The sequence below is a fragment of the Vespula vulgaris genome, chromosome 25 (assembly GCF_905475345.1).
Source record: "Vespula vulgaris chromosome 25, iyVesVulg1.1, whole genome shotgun sequence".
In the NCBI taxonomy this organism is placed as follows: Eukaryota; Metazoa; Arthropoda; class Insecta; order Hymenoptera; family Vespidae; genus Vespula; species Vespula vulgaris.
Window position 1 is genome coordinate 1,647,498 of NC_066610.1, and position 21,892 is coordinate 1,669,389.

General features: G+C 33.4%; 2 protein-coding genes across 16 annotated transcripts in view; one reads left to right on the forward strand and one right to left on the reverse strand.

Moving 5' to 3' along the window:
• Positions 1-21,892, reverse strand: part of LOC127072341 (protein Fe65 homolog) — a 141,108-nt gene that overhangs the window by 102,235 nt on the left and 16,981 nt on the right. For 6 of the 9 annotated variants that reach the window (XR_007785348.1, XR_007785347.1, XM_051012700.1 and 3 more), the window contains 2 exons: positions 15,583-15,633; positions 8,587-8,645 (listed from right to left, as the gene is read on the reverse strand). Coding sequence is in view for 2 of the 9 variants with exons in the window: in XM_051012706.1 (XP_050868663.1) it covers positions 8,587-8,629 (43 nt within the window). In the remaining 7 variants the exon portion in view is untranslated. Of the gene's footprint in view, positions 1-8,586; positions 8,646-8,739; positions 8,842-15,582; positions 15,634-21,892 lie in introns of those variants that run through there. The other 3 variants (XM_051012703.1, XM_051012707.1, XM_051012702.1) reach the window with 2 other exon arrangements.
• On the forward strand, positions 9,388-21,711 carry LOC127072352 (cytochrome P450 6a2-like). 7 transcript variants are annotated; one of them, XM_051012742.1, is made up of 3 exons: positions 16,157-16,332; positions 16,403-16,728; positions 20,015-21,711. In XM_051012742.1, the coding sequence occupies exons 2-3, from the start codon at positions 16,500-16,502 to the stop codon at positions 21,130-21,132; spliced, it is 1,347 nt and encodes a 448-aa protein (XP_050868699.1). In that variant the 5' UTR covers positions 16,157-16,332; positions 16,403-16,499; the 3' UTR covers positions 21,133-21,711. The 7 variants fall into 7 exon arrangements, with proteins under 7 accessions (XP_050868697.1, XP_050868695.1, XP_050868694.1 ...); XM_051012741.1 differs by having other exon boundaries at positions 16,158-16,545; positions 16,645-16,728; XM_051012740.1 differs by lacking the exons at positions 16,157-16,332; positions 16,403-16,728 and adding an exon at positions 9,388-10,959 and having other exon boundaries at positions 20,992-21,711.

Genomic DNA, 21,892 nt, shown 5'->3' on the forward strand with positions numbered 1-21,892 from the left:
GCAGTAGTAGTAGTAAATGGTGATGGTGTTGGTATTGGTGATGGTGGTGGGCGCGTATCGAGCACGGTTTGCAGTGCGAAAACGCGACCGATAAAAGTGCACCCCCAACGAGGTACTCGTACATCGCTCACCCCTACTACCACCCTACCATCACCATCGTCGCCATTTTCTACCTAACCATCCCTCTATCTCTCCTCTAACTCTCCTCAAACTCTTCAACCTCGTTAATACTCCCAGAGTTAACTTTTGTTTCCTACAATGCTACTTTTATCAAATCCAAATCAATTGAATGGAACGAATTTACAGGATTTCATATTTGTCGTTTGGTGTGAAGGGTTGTTAGCAAGTAGGGATGTCTAACAAGTAACATCCGTGATTATGAGACTCGTGAAAAAAAAAAGACTCAATAAATAAAAACTAAGGGATTAAATTAATTAAATTTCTGATCGATTGACAATCTGACACATTATATTTCTTAGGAAAGAAGAAAATCATATCGAAAGATCGACAGAAAATTTTTAAGGACTCAACAATAGTCTGCTAATTGACGAGATCAAAAAAGAAAATAATTTTCGAAAGAGGAATCAAATTACGTTCTACTTTGAAACTTTTCGACTCTCGTCAAACTCCCTCGTCTAAACGAATTTAAGGAAAAGGGAACAGAAAAAAAAAATAAAAGAAAGAAAATGTAAACGATGGTAAGGGTGGAGGATAAGGGGGTGGTTTAAAAAAGTACATTTTTATTTCCGCAAGTTCCCGATAAGCTGCCGCAGTTAACCGGGATGGTTAAATGTGCGTTGAAACGAGATAGAGAGAGAGAGAGAGAGAGAGAGAGAGAGAGAGAGAGAGAGAGAGAGAGAGAGAGAGAGAAAGCATGCTGACTCGAGACTTGGTGTGTGCTACGTAATTACTGGAGACACGGTAGAGAAGTTTGCCCGATTAAAACCGACGACGGTTCAGTGAATTCTCTGGGATCCGTAGACTGGTGTCTAGAAATTCACGAGGTCAAGTATTAAAAACTTTTCTCTCAATCTTTGTTCATATCCCTTATCATCGTATATAGCTCAGCCATTCCGCACCCACCGTACCACCTAGCGACCCACTCATCGTCCACCTTTGTCCAACCCCGTACCTATTTAACCTCTTTTTTTCTTTTTTACGATGGAAACCACGAGTAACTAGTTCGTAGGGGTAACATAACCTTTAATATCTCTAAAGAATTTTTTTTATATTATTTATCTGATCGACGACGATTTTAAAGATTTTTTTTTTAATTTCGTTCTTTTTCTTTTTTTTACTTTTCTTTTTATCCTTTTTTTTATTATTATTAATTAATTGGAACGAATATTTTTTAATAACAGCAACATGGTGGCACTTATCGAGAAACTCATCGTCCATCTTTGTTCAAGCCTGTACCTATTTAACCTCTTTTTTTTTCTTTATTACGATGGATCTTTTTCACGAGTAACTAGTTCGTAGGGGTAACATAACTTTCAATATCTCTAAAGAATTTTTTTTGATATTATTTACCTGATCGACGATGATTCTAAAGATTTTTGTTTAATTTCGTTCTTTTCTTTTCTTTAATTTTCTTTTCATTCCTTTTTTTTATTAATTGATTTGAACAAGTATTTTTTAATGAATATTTTTTGAAATAAATTTTAATAAATGTTATACACACAAGTATATATATAATTAATTAATATACATATATATATATACTTAATATTTATACATATAATTAATTAATACATATATATATATTAATGTTATTATAAATTATTAATGTCATTATTAGTTAGTAACGTTATAATTAATGTTATTACTAATGTTAAAATTTATTAATATATATATATATAATTTAATCACCCTTATTAATTAATTTGAACAACTATTTTTTAATGAACATTTTTTCAAATAAATTTTATTACACATACATACATACATATATACATCATACGTACATACACACACACACATAATTTAATTATGTTTGCGTGAGGCTGAAATAAAATTCTTTCATTTCAATTCAATGGGAAATAAGATTCCTTTCAACGTAAATTGCTATCTCTTTCTCTCTCTTTCTCTCACTCAGTCTTTCCTATCTAGACTTACTTATGTCTTTTTGTACATTTAATTTGTCCGACGTATTTGACGGATAAGCAACTCCTCGTCGTCGTCGTCGTCGTCGTCGTTGTTGTCGTCTTCATCGTCGACGACGAAAAGCTTCTTATTTGTATAATTATTACGAACTTGGACAGAATAAAAAATTCACTTTGGTTCTGCTTTATTTCTTTCTATTTAATTTCACTCAATTTAATTTAATTCGATACAACTTCAATTTAATTTAATTTAATTCAATTTAATTTAATTTAACTTAATTTAATATAAATTTAATTTAATGTAAATTAAATTGAATTATATTAAACTGCATCGAATAAAATTTAATTTAATTTAATTTAATGTCCATTCTTTTCAAATTTCCCGCCACACTTTGCGTTCGATCTTGTCATTCAAATATTTCGTCAAAAAGAATATTTTCTTGAAATATTTCAATCCATATATCGATTTTTTTTTTAATTTATTTTCTTTTCTTTCTTTTTTTTTTCTTTGTTTGGACTTTCGTTCGATCCAACAAGCGTACGAAATATTTTACGAATTTCACGCGCGCTTTCGAACTTGTGTTTCTTCCTTCCATTTTTATTTTATATTATTTTATTTTATTTTTTCTACCCTTATCTTTCCCACTTCGATAAAATTTTAATTGCAATTCCCCGTCGAAAATTTTTCTATTTAAAAATATCCTTTTTCTATCACGGATAAAAAAAAATCGAAATGTCAAATATTACAAAATACCGATCGGTCGCCGACGAGTTTCGTTCGTCGTAAAAAACAAAAAAATTTGATCGTTAAAACCATACATATAACGATGAGTACACGTGAGCATTATTATTATTTTTCATTACGAATAATTCCCTAGAACTTACACGTGTAAATCTCACCCTTGCTCCACTCCAGCCCTTCCCACCCCCACCACACCTAGAATCAAGACTGGAACGATCGGCACGTAGTTGGAACGTTACAAGGAAGCTTCAACATCCTCGAATATTCGTCTGGAGAATGTAAATGACCTTGGAGTGCTCCGTAATATGTAGATTAATCCCAGGTTGCTTGTGAAAACTCTCTTGAAACTATCTTCCTTTCATACAAACAGTAAAAGAGAGACAAAAAGAGAGAGAGAGAGAGAGAGAGAGAGAGAGAGAGAGAGAGAGAGAGAGAGAGAGAGAGAGAAAATACATCAAACTACTGTGCACGAACTCGATCGAAAGATATCTAACGAATGATTGACTTATAAGATTAAAAAAAGAAAAAGAAAAAATAAACAACCCCAGGATTAGAAATATGAACGTTTTTGTATTAATAAAAAAAATCAAACGAATAAAAAAAAATGAAAAGATCTTGAGAAACATTTATCGATCGATCGATATTCAATAACTATTATTCATAATATATATACAGGATTTAAAAATGTTGGTACAACTTACTTCGGGGATAAATTCGGTACGATAAAATGAGAAAATAAGTTCGTACGAACGTATGGCTCGAAATGACCTTGTTTCCGAATTAAAGTCGTTTCTGTTCTTTCCAGTGATTCGTACGACTCTGTTGTCAGGAATAATCGTTGACCATTCGATCGGACCACTTTTCTTCCGAACGGGACTTTAACCGGCGAATCGTACTGTTCGGTTTTAAGGGATAACTTGCGCGAACTATCGGAAGACGTACAGCTTGATGTCATCGACCGTATGTGGTTTTGTGCACGATGATGCGACAGCACATTTTAGTCGACTAACGAGACAGTTTTTGAACGAGAGATTCCCTAATAAATGGATCGGTCGTGGCGAGTCGATTAATTGGCCAACACGATCGACCGATCTAAATCCATTGGATCTTTATTTGTTCGGGGCTCACCTAAAGTCTTCGGTTAACGATGCACCAGTAAACGACGTCGAAGAACCGCGATATCGTATTCAAGAGTGTTGCTCGGCGAGTTCAAACAACACCTGATACTTTCGAACGAACGAGAAGATCTATGACGCGACGTTTGGTATCCTGTATTCGATCCGAGGTTACCCACTTCGAACAGTTTCTATGAAAATTATTAAATAACGGGTTACACGCGAAAACGACTGTAATTCGGAAACAAGATCGTATCGTACGTATATTCGTGTGAACCTTTTTTTTCTTATTTCAACCTACTGAATCTATCTCAGAAATTATGACTAGATTTCGAACGAATTCGATCGAAATTTATTTGATATTTTTTTCCTTTACGATATATGAAATCGTTCCGTTGGATAAAAATAATAAAAACACTTTGCTTCTATTGGCGAGAAAATAGGTGTTTGAGAGGATGGGTTCGAAGAAATCTAACGAGATATGTCGATCATTCGAATCGAATGAAAATAATTCAAGGATAGGTTAAATAATTGAACGGATTTCCATAGTACATCCTGTAATACCACTTGGGAACGATGTTCTCAAGCTGTTCGAGGAGCGTCAGGTGGTTTCTAAACCACGATAGAATCGATAGAAACGAGGCTTAATGACAAACGGAGTGGATCGATATGTCTGTTCACTACGTTCAGAACAACGTCCATCTTGGACGTATTCTGACGTGTCTATAACCTACAATTCTATTGGTGATGTTTGATCGAAACTTCGAAAAGTTCTTTTTAACAAAAAGAAAACTAAAGAAAAAAAAAATAAATAGAAAGATAGAAATAAAAGATCGAAGGAAAGAATAGAAACTAATCGAATTTTTTAGTCGAGTCCTTCTTACAAATATTTTTCGATCTTCTATGTTGTCTAATTTATTGATAACAAAAATGAAAAGAAAAGAAAAGAAATAAAAAAAAAAAGAAAAGAAATAGAAAGAAAAACAAGAACATTCAAGGTTGGGCAAAAATTTAATTAAAATTACCAAACAAACACTTCAAGAAAATTTAGTTAAAAATTATTTCAAAATTTGGAGTGAAAAATTAAACAAAGTTTACGTAAGAATTAGTTGAAAATTGTGGATCAAAAGTTGAATAAAGTTTACTTGAAAATTAATTAAAAATTGAGAGACAAAAGTCGGACAAAGTTTAGTCAAAAATTGAGAACTAAAATTTAAATAAAAAATTTAAATAAGATTTAATTAAAAATTGGACGGGGGAGAAGCAGCGAGATCAGAAAACGTTTGATTAAAAATTTTTTACGATTTCAAAACAGAACAGAACAAAAAAAAGAGAGAGAGAGAGAGAGAAGAAAATGAAGAAAAGAAATTAAAGTTACTCTAAAAATAGAGGACACGATCTTTAAAAATTATTTAAGGGTTAAACTTTTTGGCACATCTTGTAACTCTTTGGCCCATCTCTAGCCGACCATCACTACTATATTACACTTGGATGAGATCGTTAAGAGTAGTGAGATATTCATATCACGTTTTGAAGGTCTATCCTATCAAAGAGTTCGAAGAATTGAAATTCCGTAAAGATGGCGTCTTAGTTCATTCCCTTGAGAAAATTTCTCATGAATTCGTTTCCAGTGGATTTATCAAAGCTAAGTTTCTTAGCTCTACGTATAATCTGTAATGAAATACGAATCGAATGTATTCTCATCTCTCGAATGATAAAAGGAAACTAGAAAAGAAAAAAGAAAGAAAGAATTATTTTCCAAAATAATTTCTTATTCTAGAATTTCTCTATCGATCGATTGGATAGTTAAATAAGATATAACAGAAAAGAAATTTATCAAAATCATTAAACGCTTATGAAAAAGATTGTTCGTCGTATTTTGTGACAATTGTGAAAAAAATAAAGAAAAAATTAAAAAAGTAATAAAAAGTAAAAAAAAAATGATATATCTCGGAGTAATGTAACTTTTCTAATCGCTCGAAGTCGATCAGATTAAAAATTGAAGAGTTGTTTTTATTAATTTTGAAACTAATTGTTTTAACTAAGAGAAATATATGTATATGTCTGTGTATGTATGTTTGTGTCTTAACATATATATATATACGTATATATGTATTTAGATAATAATTAGAAAATAGATTAGATTAGAATAGAAAAAAGTTAATTTTCATAATTCTTGCGTATTAAAATTCTTACGATTACCGTAATTGTTTCTAACGAACTAAATCGATTAGATTAGACGCATCGAAAATAGAACACAAATAAAAGTAATTAACGTAAAGTCGTAAAAAATTAATTAAAAATATTATCAGATTTCAAAACGATGAAAAAAAAAAAAAGATGTTCATAATCTAGATCGATGTTTCGTAATCGCCATTTTCGATTGAGGTAAATCGAAAAACTGAAATTAAAAAAAAATAAAAACGAAATATATAAAATAGAAAAAAGAAAAAAAAAAAAAAGAAGAAAAGAATGGATGGAACAGAACGTCTGAAACAAAAAGCAATCCGAATATTTTGTAACTTTCGTTTCTGGATATTAAACAAAGAAAAAATTTATAAAAAAAAAATAAACGAAATGAACAAAAAAAGAAAAAGAATTAACTCCAACGTGTATAAGATATATTTATTCTTAAGAATTAAAATCAATCATTAAATATTATCATTACAAATAGATCGAAGAAAAGAAATAAAGAAAATAGATTTCTAATTCTAATCGCGTTTCTAAGTAAGAGTTAATTCATCATATCGTACTGCGTTTTCAACGCCTAGACTTCGATAATATCAAAATCGAGGCTGAAGCATGATCGATTACTTCGCTATGTAGAGGCACAATAAGAGAGAGAGAGAGACAGAGAGAGGAGAGAGAGAGAGAGAGAGAGAGAGAGAGAGAGAGAGAGAGAGAGAGAGAGAGAGAGAGAGAGAGAGAGAGAGAGAGAGAGAGAGAGATGGAGTCATGTATCCAGGCTAAACAGCCCATTTGCCTAGCACAATAGAACCAATGTCGCTGAGGGCTCAACTTAATTATCAAAGGCTCCTGCTACTGGCAGAAAGCAAAAAGGGTGTTATACACGAGAAAGGAAGAGAGAGACAAAGATGGAGAGAGAGAGAAAGAGAGAGAGAGAGAGAGAGAGAGAAAGAGAAAGATAGAAATGTGTGTGTGTGTGTGAAGTAGAAAGAGAGAAGGAGAAAAACTGAAATATAAATGAAATAGGAAAAGAGAGTGAGAAAGAGAAAAATATATGAAACAGAAAGGGAGAGAGAGAGGGAGTAAGAGAGAAAGAAAAAGAGAGAAATATATGTGTATATATATATATATATTTATATATATATTTGAAACAGTATATTTGAAATGAAACAAATATAATTGATATATATATATATATATATATATATATATATATATATATATATATATATAAAATAAAATAAAGAGTGAGAGAAAAAGAGGAAGAAATATATATAAAATAAAAAGAAGGAAAGACAGAGAAAGAAAAAGAAAAATACATATGTATAGAAAGAGAATAAAGGAAATATTTATGAAACAGAAAAAGATAGATCCACACACACACACACACACACACACACAAAGATATAAATAACAAAGAGAGAGAGAGAGAGAGAAAATTATGAGAAATATACATTAAACAGAAATAGAATAACAAAAAGAAAAAGAGTATTACATCAGATCAAGAGTATTAATCAAAAAAAAAAATAAAAATACATGTAATAAATGAAAAGTAAAATGAACAAGAGAGAAAGAAAAGAAAAAGAAAGAAGAAAACGGAAATACAAATAAAAAAAAATTTTAATACGTAAATTACACGATTTTTTCTATCGCCATATATCTAATTTATTTTATCGAACATGATTAATAATTTATACATACATATACGTATATACTCCTCTCTCTCTTCTCGTCTTACCTCTCTCTCTTTCTCTCTCTCTCTCTCTCTTTATAAAGGTAACTCGTCTAATTTTAATCGAGAAAGATATCGCTGACATAATTATTGATTCGATACGTCGTTACGTTAATTATCAACGATTATTACATGATCGGGGTCTGGTGGATCGTTACTGTCACGCAAACGAATACGTCGTCATGCGATTTCCTAACGATTTACGAACGAACACTATTTTTTGTATCTTCTCTCTCTTTTCTTTTTTTTTTGTTTTCGTCTCACAAGAAAATAAAATTAAACGATCGAGACGATTAAAAATCAAAAATCGAGACAACAATGACCTGTTACTCTTTACTATAACTGAAAAAACATTTTGTTCATATTGAAAAGAAATAGTTAAATAAAGTGAAAAGAAATGAGAGAGAGAGAAATTTTTTTAATACTAGTGTTATCAATTTTGTAACGTTATTATTATTATAATTAATTTTTTTTAATATCAAGGAAAAAAAATAGTTGAATAGAATGAATAAAAAGAGAGAGGAAAAAATTGGTCTAATAAAATCAAAAACATTTGAGAAAAATAATTTTTAAAAAATGGTGAAATAATTTAACAATAATTCTCTCTGCCTCTATCTATCAATCTATTTATTTATCTATCTATCTATGTGTCTCTCTATCTGTCTTTATTTATCCTACAAACATTATTTTCAGAAAAGACCAACTCACCAAAGCTTTCATAAAGTTCAGCAGCTCGATATAACGACTGCATTAGACGAATGATGGATCTGCAAAAAAAAAAAAGAGAGAAAGAGAATTAAAAAAAGAAAATCCAATCAGTATTCATTCGCAAAAAAAAGAAAAGAAATTAAAAAAATTCACCCTGTACATGCTGATGAGAAAGAAAGAATAAAAAAAAAAGAAATCAAAAAACAAGAAAAACAAAAACAAGAACTGTCTAATGGTTCAATCCGCAACATTGAGAACAACATCGATAACTAACAAAAAGTATACTTGTAATATCGCATGTCACTGCGTCTTCTCTAATCTTTCTACTCTCTAATTCTATTACATAACACTATGATTAGAGTACTTTATCAATCTCCTCCTCTTCCTCCTTCTACTTCTACTAACACTACTACAACACTACTATTACTACTACTACTTGTCGTGTTGTTAAACGATATGTAAATTACAATAGAGCTGGCTGATACAATTAAAATAAGACGTGTGTCACGGTACAAAGTAAGTATGAAAACAACAGAAAAAGATGATCGACCTAATCGTTCTACCTTATCATCCCTCTCTCTCTCTCTCTCCCTCTCTCTCTCTTTCTCTCTTACCCTCTCTCTTCCAATCTATTAATTTTCTAGTTCCACCATTTAAGAAACGCTATAATTTCATTACGACATATCTCCCACCAAAGGTCACTACTATTTTTACGTCGACAACTCGACCAAACGAAATTACGTCTTCTCTTCTAATCGCACCAACATATAATACATTACGTGCAAAAAAATATTATCTATCCACAGCTGCGTCAATGTCGAACAGTATCGAGAAAAGTTTCAAAGAGAGCTGACCGATTCTTGCATTCGTTAGAAAAGGATTGTCCAACGCGTGTGAACGAGGTTCAACAGTAACCTATACCGATTTCGATCGGACCACTCGACCTACTGTAATTGGGATTTCGTTTGGACTGCGAATAATTAAGTGATTGATAAAAATAAAATCATGAGTTTGTTAATGTTGGGCCTGATACTATGCGGAATATTGGCACTGTACATTTATTGGCGTAGGACATCTAATTATTGGACCAAACAAGGTATACCAGAAGCACCGTATTCCTTACCACTCGTTGGTCACCTGTTGCCACTGTTACTATTGCAAAAAAATATCTCGCAATTGGTACTGGCTTGGTACGAACGTTACAAGAACGATAGTATGGTTGGTTATTACGATGGTATGGTACCAGGATTAATGGTACAGGAACCAGAATTAGTAAAGACGGTATTGCAAACGAGTTTCTCAAACTTTCACGAGAACGCGATGAAGATAGACCAAGAGGTGGATCCGTTGATGGCAAAGAATCCATTCTTCACGAAGGGCGAGGAATGGTTGGTAGGAAGGAAAAGATTGACCTATGCATTCTCCAGCATGCGATTGAAAATATTGTCGGAGAGCGTACGCAAAGTCTGCAAGAAGTTCGAAAATTATTTGCACAGGAAGGTCGAGGAGGATCAAAGGGTCGAATTCGAGACTAAGGATCTATTAAGTAGATTTACAGGTGAGGTAGTCGCCAACGCAGGATTCGGTATCGAAGGATTTTGTTTCGAGGATAATTACAATCCGCAATCGTTCCACGAGATCGGTAAGAAGATATTCCAGACTACCTGGTTTCACGGTACATTGCAATCAATAATGTTCTTCCTGCCGTTTCTAAACAATTATTTAAAAATACGATTGATACCGAAGGATATCGATCATTTCTTCAGAACGATCGTTAGACAGGTAATAGAGAAGAGACGAGAGGAGACTGAAAAACGAAACGATTTCTTTCAATTAATGGCTGACCTTGAAAAAAGCGAGGGTCAGAAGTTCGACGAGGAATCATTGGCAGCTCATGCACTTTCGTTCTTCTTCGATGGTTACGAAACATCAGCGTCGACCTTGAGCTTCATCTGCTTCGAATTGTCCATACATAACGAGATACAAGAAAAATTGAGGAACGAGATCAGAAACGTATTGGCTAAACATAAAGGAGAGATTACTTACGATTCCTTGAAAGATATGACGTATTTGGATCAAGTGATAAGTGAATCTCAGAGAATGCATACACTGTTGGATATAATGGGAAGAATGTGTACCAATACCATTGAATTGAAAGGTAACGATGGTCTAACTTGCAAAGTGGAACCAGGTACTAAAATAATTATACCGATTCACTCGATGCAAAGAGATCCGAGATATTGGACCAATCCGGAAGCATTTGATCCAGATCGATGGAACGAAGAAAGGAAGGGATCCATCAACAAATATTGCTTTTTACCGTTCGGTGAAGGTCCAAGAATTTGTGTTGGCCTTAGGATGGGATTGTTACAGGTCAAAGCTGCCATTGCGACCCTGTTAATGAAATATAGAATAGAACGAAATCCTAGGACCACTTATCCAGTTAAAATCAGCGTTTTGGGTGTACTGTCAACACCTTCAGATGGACTCTGGGTTTATCTGAAACGTCTCTGAAGTAAATCCAAACTAAACCGCAGACGAAATTTAAACGGAACCAGGACACAACCAGGACCCAACCAGAACGAAACTCCAAATGGACGATACTATCCACACGCAAATCCTCAGATCCTTAAACTTCTATCGAAATAGTTGATTATATTAGTTCTTAATTTCGTTGGAAGTATGTTACGGAAGAGTAATTTTTTGTTTTATTAATTAATATTATTCTGAGATAATATCAGCAATAATTATTTAACAATACTTGATCAGAAAGAATTTTCTTTCTTTCTTTTCTTTTTTTTTTTTTATTAAAAAAATGTTTGTTCCTTTTCCTTTTATTATCTGCGATGTTAACTAATCAATCATGCAGAAATACAGATAATTTTCGAATTGTTTCTCTTTAATCACACGTTCTTATCACAATTCAAACGAAATAATTCATATAGCAATTTTTCAAAAAAAAAAAAAAATGGTCTACTATCAGAAGTCGACAGTTACAGAGAACAACGAATGGTTTTTACTGAACGAAGAAAATTATCAAGATCTACGGAATACAAAACGGGATTGCAATAGTGTTCAGCGTATTAACGAAATATACCCAGCGATCCGTAAATTCAAATCGGATTAATTTCGTCCTTTGTCCTATATTCCTACCTAACGATCCTGATTAATTCCTGATGAAACAAAATTCATAAGGGACTCTCTTCTCGACCAAAAATACTTACATCCTCTTACGTTATTATTACTACTGAAAAAAGAAAAGAAAAATAATCGTTTCGTCGATTAACAAATGTTTAAATACGAAAATTAATATTTCAATAATAATTATTAATTCGCAATGTCACTTTTGATTCGATCGAACGAAATATATATTTTTAATTCTTTCTTACAAAATTTTTGCACACCTTTTTTTTTACATCGATTAAATCGTAAATGAAAAGTAAAATATATATATATATATATATATATATATATACATTCACGATAATAATTTCTGTTGCAATAATAATTACACAAGTGATCGACTAATAAAGAGACTATATAAAGACCGATATTGAAATAAATATAGGTGATAAACAAAATGAAATAAATAAAAAAGTATACTAAATATATAAGATGAGAGATACAAACAAATATCTAAACATTCTAGCCAGAAAATAGATAATAAAAGGAATGTAAATTTAATCTAATGATATCACACGTCAATTCATTTGAAATTTATTACGATCACTCATCCTCCTCGTGTTACAAAACGTTATATAAATTGCAACCGCGAGCGAATCGATGCAATTAAAATTAAACGCGTCATTGTTCAAGACTCAATATTAACAAAAAGAAAAGAAAAGAAAAAAGAAATGATCGCCCATATCGTTCTACCATCTCTCTCTTTATCAGTAGTTTTCTTTTTCTGCTTATTCATCTTAACTGTGCACTTATCAATTGTGACCACTTCATTATCACTTATCACCCAAAGGTCATTTCTATTCCACACGATACAGATGTGAATAACAGTATATCTTCAATTACGACACAAACATATAAAGCATAACGCTTACGCACACACAGTATATCACCCATTTGAATAAACGTTGAACAGTATCAGACGAAATCACGACGCGAATGATTCTCTCACAGATTCGCTCGAAACAAAGTGTACGCACGTGTGAACGGTGAGACGCGGTTTAAAACTAGTCCTCTACGATTTCGTTTGGACGACGGATAATTAATTGATTAAAAAAAAAAAAAAAATCATGAGTTTGTTACTGTTCGTGCTCCTACTGTGCGGAATAATAGCGCTGTACATTTATTGGCGCAGGATATATAGTTATTGGGATAGACAAGGTATACCGGAAGCACCGTATTCTCTACCAATCGTTGGTCACCTCTTGCCATTGCTACTGATGCAAAAAAATATCTCGCAATTGGCAGTGAGTTGGTACGAACGTTACAAGAACGATAGTATGGTTGGTTATTACGACGGTATGGTACCAGGATTGTTGATACGGGATCCTGAACTAATTAAGACGGTATTGCAAACGAGTTTCACGAGTTTTCACGAGAACGCGATGAAGGTAGACCAAGAAGTAGATCCGTTGATGGCTAAGAATCCATTCTTCACGAAGGGTGATGAATGGTTGGTAGGTAGGAAAAGATTGACCTATGCGTTCTCCAGCATGCGATTGAAAATATTGTCGGAGACCGTACGTAAAGTCTGCAAGAAGTTCGACGATTATTTGTACAAGAAGATCAAGGAGGATCAAAGGGTCGAATTCGAGACTAAGGATCTATTCAGTAGATTTACAGGTGAGGTCGTCGCCAACGCAGGATACGGTATCGAAGGATTTTGTTTCGAGGATAATTACAATCCGCAATCGTTCCACGAGATCGGTAAGAAGATATTCAAGACTACCTGGTTTCACGGTACATTGCAATCAATAATGTTCTTCCTGCCGTTTCTAAACAATTATTTAAAAATACGATTGATACCGAAGGACATCGATCATTTCTTCAGAACGATCGTTAAACAAGTAATAGAGAAGAGACGAGACGAGACCGAAAAACGGAACGATTTCTTTCAATTAATGGTCGACCTTGAAAAAAGTGAGGGTCAGAAGTTCGATGAGGAATCATTGTCGGCACATGCACTTTCGTTTTTCGTCGATGGTTACGAAACATCATCGGCGACCTTGAGCTTCATCTGCTTCGAATTGTCCGTACATTGTGACATACAAGAAAAAGTGAGGAAAGAGGTTAGAGATGTTCTGGCTAAACATCAAGGAGAGATTACTTACGATTCCTTGAAAGAGATGACGTATTTGGAACAAGTGATAAGTGAATCTCAGAGAATGCATACATTGTTGGATATAATGGGAAGAATGTGTACCAATACCATTCAATTGAAAGGTAACGATGGTCTAACTTGCACAGTGGAACCAGGTACTAAAATAATTTTACCGATTCACTCGATGCAAAGAGATCCTAAATATTGGACCAATCCGGAAGCATTTGATCCAGATCGATGGAACGAAGAAAGGAAGGGATCCATCAACAAATATTGCTTTTTACCGTTCGGTGAAGGTCCAAGAATTTGTGTTGGCCTTAGAATGGCATTGTTACAGGTCAAAGCTGCCATTGCGACCCTGTTAATGAAATATAGAATAGAACGAAATCCTAGGACTACTTATCCTGTTAAAATCGGAGTTTTGGGTGTACTGTCAACACCTACAGACGGACTCTGGGTTTATCTGAAACGTCTCTGAAGTAAATCTAAACTAAAGCCGCAGACGAAATTTAAACGTAACCAGGACACAACCAGGATCCAACCAGGACGCAACTCAGACGCAATCAATATTCAATTCCTTAGATTTTCATTGAAACATCCACGAATACATCGAAATACTTAGATATATATTGTAATTGACAAGTTCTTTAGAAATATATTAGAAAATAGTTTATTTTATCGTTAACTAATATTATTTAACAATGGTTTCGATAATAATTATTTAACTGTATTGTGTCTGGAAGAAGTTTTCTTCTTTTTCTTTTTCTTTTTCTTTTTTTTGATGACAAAAATTTTCTGTTTTCTTTTTTCTTTTCTTTTTTCCAGCTTCATCTAATGAATCATGAATGTAAGGAATGCAGGAATAAAAATGATTTTCGAATTGTTTTTATATAATCGGACATTGTTATCATAATTCAAAGGAAATAATTCAAATAGCAATATCTCAAGAAAAAATGACCTGCTATCGGGAGTCGACAGTTACAGAGAACAACGAACGCTTTTTATTAGACGAAGGAAATTATCAAGATCTGCGGAATACAAAACGGGATTGTAGTTGTGTTCAGTGTATTAACGAAATATACCCAGTGATCCGTAAATTCGAATCGGATTAATTTCGTCCTTTGTCCTATATTCCTACCTAACGATCCTGATTAATTCCTGATGAAACAAAATTCATAAGGGACTCTCTTCTCGACCAAAAATACTTACATCCTCTTACGTTATTATTACTACTGAAAAAAGAAAAGAAAAATAATCGTTTCGTCGATTAACAAATGTTTAAATACGAAAATTAATATTTCAATAATAATTATTAATTCGCAATGTCACTTTTGATTCGATCGAACGAAATATATATTTTTAATTCTTTCTTACAAAATTTTTGCACACCTTTTTTTTTACATCGATTAAATCGTAAATGAAAAACAAAATATATATATAAATATACATTCACGATAATAATTGTTGATGCAATAATAATTACATAAGTGATCGTCTATTCAGTTACTTCTTCATGTACGCAATTTTCTTTTCTTTTTTTTTTTTTGTATAACGTTATCACTAATATTTTTATTTCTATTATAATTATTATCTCTAAATACAGATATTGAAGTAAATCTAAAATATGAGTTACGTATAAAACTATATAGAGATCTCGTTCGATCACTCCATTTTGTAACAAAAAGCTTTGTTTATTTACAAGAAAGACAACTCACCAAAACTTTCATAAAGTTCACCAGCTGACGCTTGCATCAGACGAATTGACCCTGCAAAATCGAATAAAAAAATATATATATATATATCAAACCATTACGTATGTGTAACAAGATAAATAAAATAGTACACCATATATGTGTATATACGATACGATATAAACAACAGTGTCGAAAAAATGATAAGAACGAAACATAAATTCATCTTAATGATACCGCAATTTTATTACTACTACTCTATCTCATGTTAGTAAACGTTATGGAAATGGCAACGGAACAAATTGATACGATTAAAATTAAATGTGTAGTCGTTCAAAACGCAATACGTCAAGAAAAAAAAGAAAACAAAAAAAAAAGAAATGATTGCCATTATCATTCTACTCTCTCCTTCTCTCTCTCACACACACACATACACACATAATCTTCTACTCCGTCCATTTATGAATCGTTGTGATTTTATAGTAACACATCTCTCTAAAGGTCACTTCTATTTACGACCATCAGCATTGAACGAGATTATGACCTCACGTATCGCACGAACACATAAATCAAACCACACAGGAACGCATTATATCTCACCCTACTGATCGAGCAGTATGTCGAACAGTACCACGCGAAATTGCGACGCGAGATATACTCTCCTACGTTTGCTAGAAACGAAGTATTTGACCCGAACGAACCCAGTTTAACATTAACATTCTCCCCTCGATTTCATTTGCAGGACGAATAATTAATTCAAAGAAGAAAAGAAAAGTATCATGAGTTTGCTATTACTCGTACTCGTATTGTGCGGAATATTGACACTGTATATTTATTGGCGCAGGATATATAGTTATTGGGATAGACAAGGTATTCCGCAGCCATCGTATTCCCTACCAATCGTTGGTCACCTGTTGCCATCGTTATTATTGCAAAAAAATATGCGCCAATTAGCAGTGAGTTGGTACGACAGTTACAAGAACAGCAGTATGATTGGTTTTTATGATGGCACGTCACCGGCATTGTTGATACGGGATCCTGAATTAGTTAAGACGGTACTACAAACGAATTTCTCAAATTTTTCAGAAAACTCGGTGAAAGTCGATAAGAACTTGGATCCATTGTTGGCCAAGCATCCATTTGTAACGAAAGGCGAGGAATGGTTGATAGGTAGGAAAAGATTGACCTATGCGTTCTCGAGCATGCGATTGAAAATATTGTCGGAGACCGTACGCAAAGTCTGCAAGAAGTTCGACGATTATTTGCACAAGAAGATCGAGGAGGATCAAAGGGTCGAATTCGAGACTAAGGATCTATCCGGTAGATTTACAGGCGAGGTTGTCGCCAACGCAGGAATCGGTATCGAAGGATTCTGTTTTGAGGATAATTACAATCCGCAATCGTTTCACGAGAAGGGTAAGAAGATATTCAAGACTACCTGGTTTCAGGGTGCATTGCAATCAATAATGTTCTTCCTGCCGTTTCTAAACAATTATTTAAAAATACGATTGATACCGAAGGACATCGATCATTTCTTCAGAACGATCGTTAAACAGGTAATAGAGAAGAGACGAGACGAGACCGAAAAACGGAACGATTTCTTTCAATTAATGGTCGACCTTGAAGAAAGTGAGGGTCAGAAGTTCGACGAGGAATCATTGGCGGCTCACGCACTTGCTTTCTTCGTCGATGGTTACGAAACATCAGCGGTGACCTTAAGCTTCATCTGCTTCGATTTGTCCGTACATTACGATATACAAGAAAAACTGAGGAATGAGATCAAAGACGTACTGGCTAAACATCAAGGAGAGATAACATATGATTCCTTGAAAGAGATGACATATCTGGATCAAGTGATAAACGAGTCGCAAAGATTAAATGCTATAGGAAATACCATGAGACGCATGTGTACCAATAAGATTCAATTGAAAGGTAACGATGGTCTAACTTGCACAGTGGAACCAGGTACGAAGGTTATTATATCGACTCACTCGTTGCAAAGAGATCCTAAATATTGGACCAATCCGGAAGCATTTGATCCAGATAGATGGAACGAAGAAACGAAAGGATCGATCAACAAATATTGCTTTTTACCATTCGGAGAAGGTCCAAGAATTTGTGTTGGCCTAAGAATGGCATTGTTACAGATCAAAGCTGCCATTGTGACCCTGTTAATGGAATATAGAATCGAACGAAATCCAAGGACTATTTATCCAGCTGAAATTAGTATTTTTGGCATAATGGCGACACCGGTTGACGGACTCTGGATTTATCTGAAACGTCTTTAAAACGAATCCAAATTCACAGATAAAATTCACAACCAGGACCCATCCAGGACCCATCCAGGACCCGTCCAGGACCCGTCCAGGACCCATCCAGGACCCATCCAGGACCCAACCAGGATCCATCCAATTATATAATTTTCTAGCTTTAAATTCACACTGAATTATATAACTAGCTACTTTCTAGATAAAGTAAACAACAATGAAATAATATTTGTTCGGGGAGAATAATTCTTTTCTTTTTTTTTTTTTTTTTTCTTTTACGTAAGAAGAATTAATTTGTTTTTTTCTTGTCTATTTCTTTCCTTTTTTCTCTCCGTCGTCATCTTATCAATCATGAGTATGAAGAATCCATAAATACAGATAAGAGAAGTATTTGCTAACTTACGAGTAGTTTATGTTTAATCGAATCTTCTAATCATTGATTAAACAAAATATTTATAGATTTATCGCAATAGTTCATAACAAAAGCGTACTATTGCTGGACGAGAGTTAACAGAGAACACGAGCAATTACTATTCGACGAAATTTTCAAGATAAAATAAAAAAAAAATTTCATAAAAGCAATTTGATTAATTAATTTCATTCGATTAATTAATTTAATTTCAATTATAATTAAAAATAAAATTTTCCACGGTTGCAAAATACAAAACAGAATTCTAATCTAATCTACCGTATTGACGAACTGTACTCAGTGATCTGTAAACTCCAAATGGATTAATTTTGTGTCCTACGTCCTATATATAATATTTTTACATAAGGATCCTAATTACATCAAAATCAAATAAAATTGTTAAGAGATTTTCTTCTTGGTTACAAAAAAATTACGTCCTTTTACATTGTTATTAGCATTAAAAAAAAAAAAACTACTCGATACGTCGATAAAAATATTTTTAAATACGCAAATAAATATTTGAATAATAATTATTAAGTTGTAACGTCAATTTTCACTCGATCGAATGATTCATATATTTTCAATTATTCCCTATGTACAATTTTTGCATACTTTTTTTACGTTAATAAATTGTAAATAAAAAAAATAAAATCGAATGAAAAAAATATATATATACAAAACATAAGATCATTATTTATTTTTTAACAAAATAAATAAATAAATAATCGCTAATTATGATAAAAAAAAAAATGATTCAACAACCATAGCTATATCTATAACATGGATAACGACACAGTTAAACGTAGATTCAGTGACATCGCATGACATTACATTTCTAATCATTCAATTATCTAATTCTACGATTACTATTGCGTCTGTTTCAGTTATAAAACATTACGGAAATAACAATCGCATAAGTAGTCGTTAAAAATTAGACGTATCATCGTTCAAGTCTCAGTATAAAATAAAAAAAAAAAAAAAAAAAAGAAATGATCATTCTGATATCACTCTGCTATCTTCAACTTCTTTTTCTACGTCTTCTTCATCTCTGTGCACTTATCAATCGCTACGACTTTATCATTACAATCTCCCAAAGGTCATTTTTATTCCAGACGATAACAGATGTGAATGATAGTACATCATCATTTACCACACAAATATATTCCACAACACTTACAAATACATTCTATATATCATCCTTGCAGATAAACGTCGAACAGTATCAGACGGGATTACGAAGCGAATGGTCCTCTCGCAAGTTCGCTAGAAACATAGTGCACGCACGTGTGAACGGTGAGACGCGGTTTAGAACTAGTCCTTTACGATTTCGTTTGGATCACGGATAATTAATTGACAATTAATTAATTGATTAAAAAAAAAAAAAAAATCATGAGTTTGTTACTGTTCGTGCTCCTACTGTGCGGAATAATAGCGCTGTACATTTATTGGCGCAAGATATATAGTTATTGGGATAGACAAGGTATACCGGAGGTACCGTATTCTCTACCAATCGTTGGACACCTCTTGCCATTGCTATTAATGCAGAAAAATATCTCGCAATTGGTAAGGAGTTGGTACAATCGTCACAAGAACGCCAGTATGATTGGTTATTACGACGGTATGGTACCAGGATTGTTGGTACGGGATCCTGATCTAGTTAAGATGGTATTGCAAACGAGTTTCTCGAGTTTTCACGAGAACGCGATGAAGGTAGACAAGGACATAGATCCATTGGTTGCCAAGAATCCATTCTTCACGAAGGGCGAGGAATGGTTGATAGGTAGGAAAAGATTGACCTATGCGTTCTCCAGCATGCGATTGAAAATATTGTCGGAGACCGTACGCAAAGTCTGCAAGAAGTTCGACGATTATTTGTACAAGAAGATCAAGGAGGATCAAAGGGTCGAATTCGAGGCTAAGGATCTATTCAGTAGATTTACAGGCGAGGTCGTCGCCAACGCAGGAATCGGTATCGAAGGATTTTGTTTTGAGGATAATTACAATCCGCAATCGTTTCACGAGATGGGTAAGAAGATATTCAGGACTACCTGGTTTCACGGTACATTGCAATCAATAATGTTCTTCCTGCCGTTTCTAAACAATTATTTAAAAATACGATTGATACCGGAGGATATCGATCATTTCTTCAGAACGGTCGTTAAACAGGTAATAGAGAAGAGACGGGAGGAGACCGAAAAACGGAACGATTTCTTTCAATTAATGGTCGACCTTGAAAAAAGTGAGAGTCAGAAGTTCGATCAAGAATCATTGGCGGCTCACGCAATTTCGTTCTTCGGCGATGGTTACGAAACGTCATCGGCGACCTTGAGCTTCATCTGCTTCGAATTGTCCGTACATTGCGAGATACAAGAAAAAGTGAGGAAAGAGGTTAGAGATGTTCTGGCTAAACATCAAGGAGAGATTACTTACGATTCCCTAAAAGAGATGACATATCTGGATCAAGTGATTAGCGAGTCGCAGAGATTGAATACATTGTTGGATATAATGGGACGCTTGTGTACCGATAAGATCGAATTGAAAGCTAACGATGGTCTAACTTGTCAAGTCGAACAAGGTACAAAAATAATTATACCCGTTCGTTCCCTACAAAGAGATCCTAAATACTGGACCAATCCGGAAGCATTTGATCCAGATCGATGGAACGAAGAAAGGAAGGGATCCATCAACAAATATTGCTTTTTACCGTTCGGTGAAGGTCCAAGAATTTGTGTTGGCCTTAGAATGGCATTGTTACAGGTCAAAGCTGCCATTGCGACCCTGTTAATGAAATATAGAATAGAACGAAATCCAAGGACTACTTATCCTGTTAAAATCGGAGTTTTGGGTGTACTGTCGACACCTATCGACGGACTCTGGGTTTATCTGAAACGTCTCTGAAGTAAATCCAGACTAAAACCGCATAGAAAATTTAGATGCGACTCGAATGCAACCTGGAACCAATCTTGAACGTAATCGAAATGATGTCAGGACACAACCAGGACACCAATCAAACACAACCAGTCATACTTAGTTATATAATTATCTAGTTTCGTTAGCGATATGTTTAAAAAAAATGGTATCCTCATTAATTACATATTATCGTTCAACAAAGATTGTTATAACGAAAATGTAACGTTGTAGCAAAAAATAATTTCTTTTTTTTTTTCAGATAATAATTATTTTTCTCTTTATTTTTCTCCTTCGTCTTATCTATCATAACTGTCAAAGATTCAAAATACTAATTAAAGTATATTTTTTAATCTTCCAACAGTTTCTGGTTAATCGAATGTTGTAATTTTGTATACCGATTAATTGCAAATAAAACAAAAAGGAAATATATATATTAAATCATTATTTGTTTGTTTCAAAATAAATAACAAATTGTACCAAGTATATGATGCGACATAGAAAAAAAAGATGTGTGATCGTTTTAACAACAACCACTGATAATAATAAAATCTAAACATATTTTTACGATATTATCTATAACTTCTTCCATAATCTATCTATTCCCTAATTCTATGATTACTAATCCATCTTCGTGTTAAATAACATCGTAAAAAATACGACCTAACACGTGGATACGATTAAAATTAAATTTGTAATAATTCAAATCTCAAGATGGCAAAAAAAAAAGGATGATAATTCTTATCATTAC

Coding starts and splice junctions, on each gene's coding strand:
- LOC127072352 (XM_051012740.1), top strand. CDS start 9,592: ATGAGTTTGTTAATGTTGGGCCTGATACTATGCGGAATATTGGCACTG. Junction 10,960..20,991: donor TTAGGATGGGATTGTTACAG/GTCAAAGCTGCC, acceptor GCATTGTTACAG/GTCAAAGCTGCCATTGCGAC.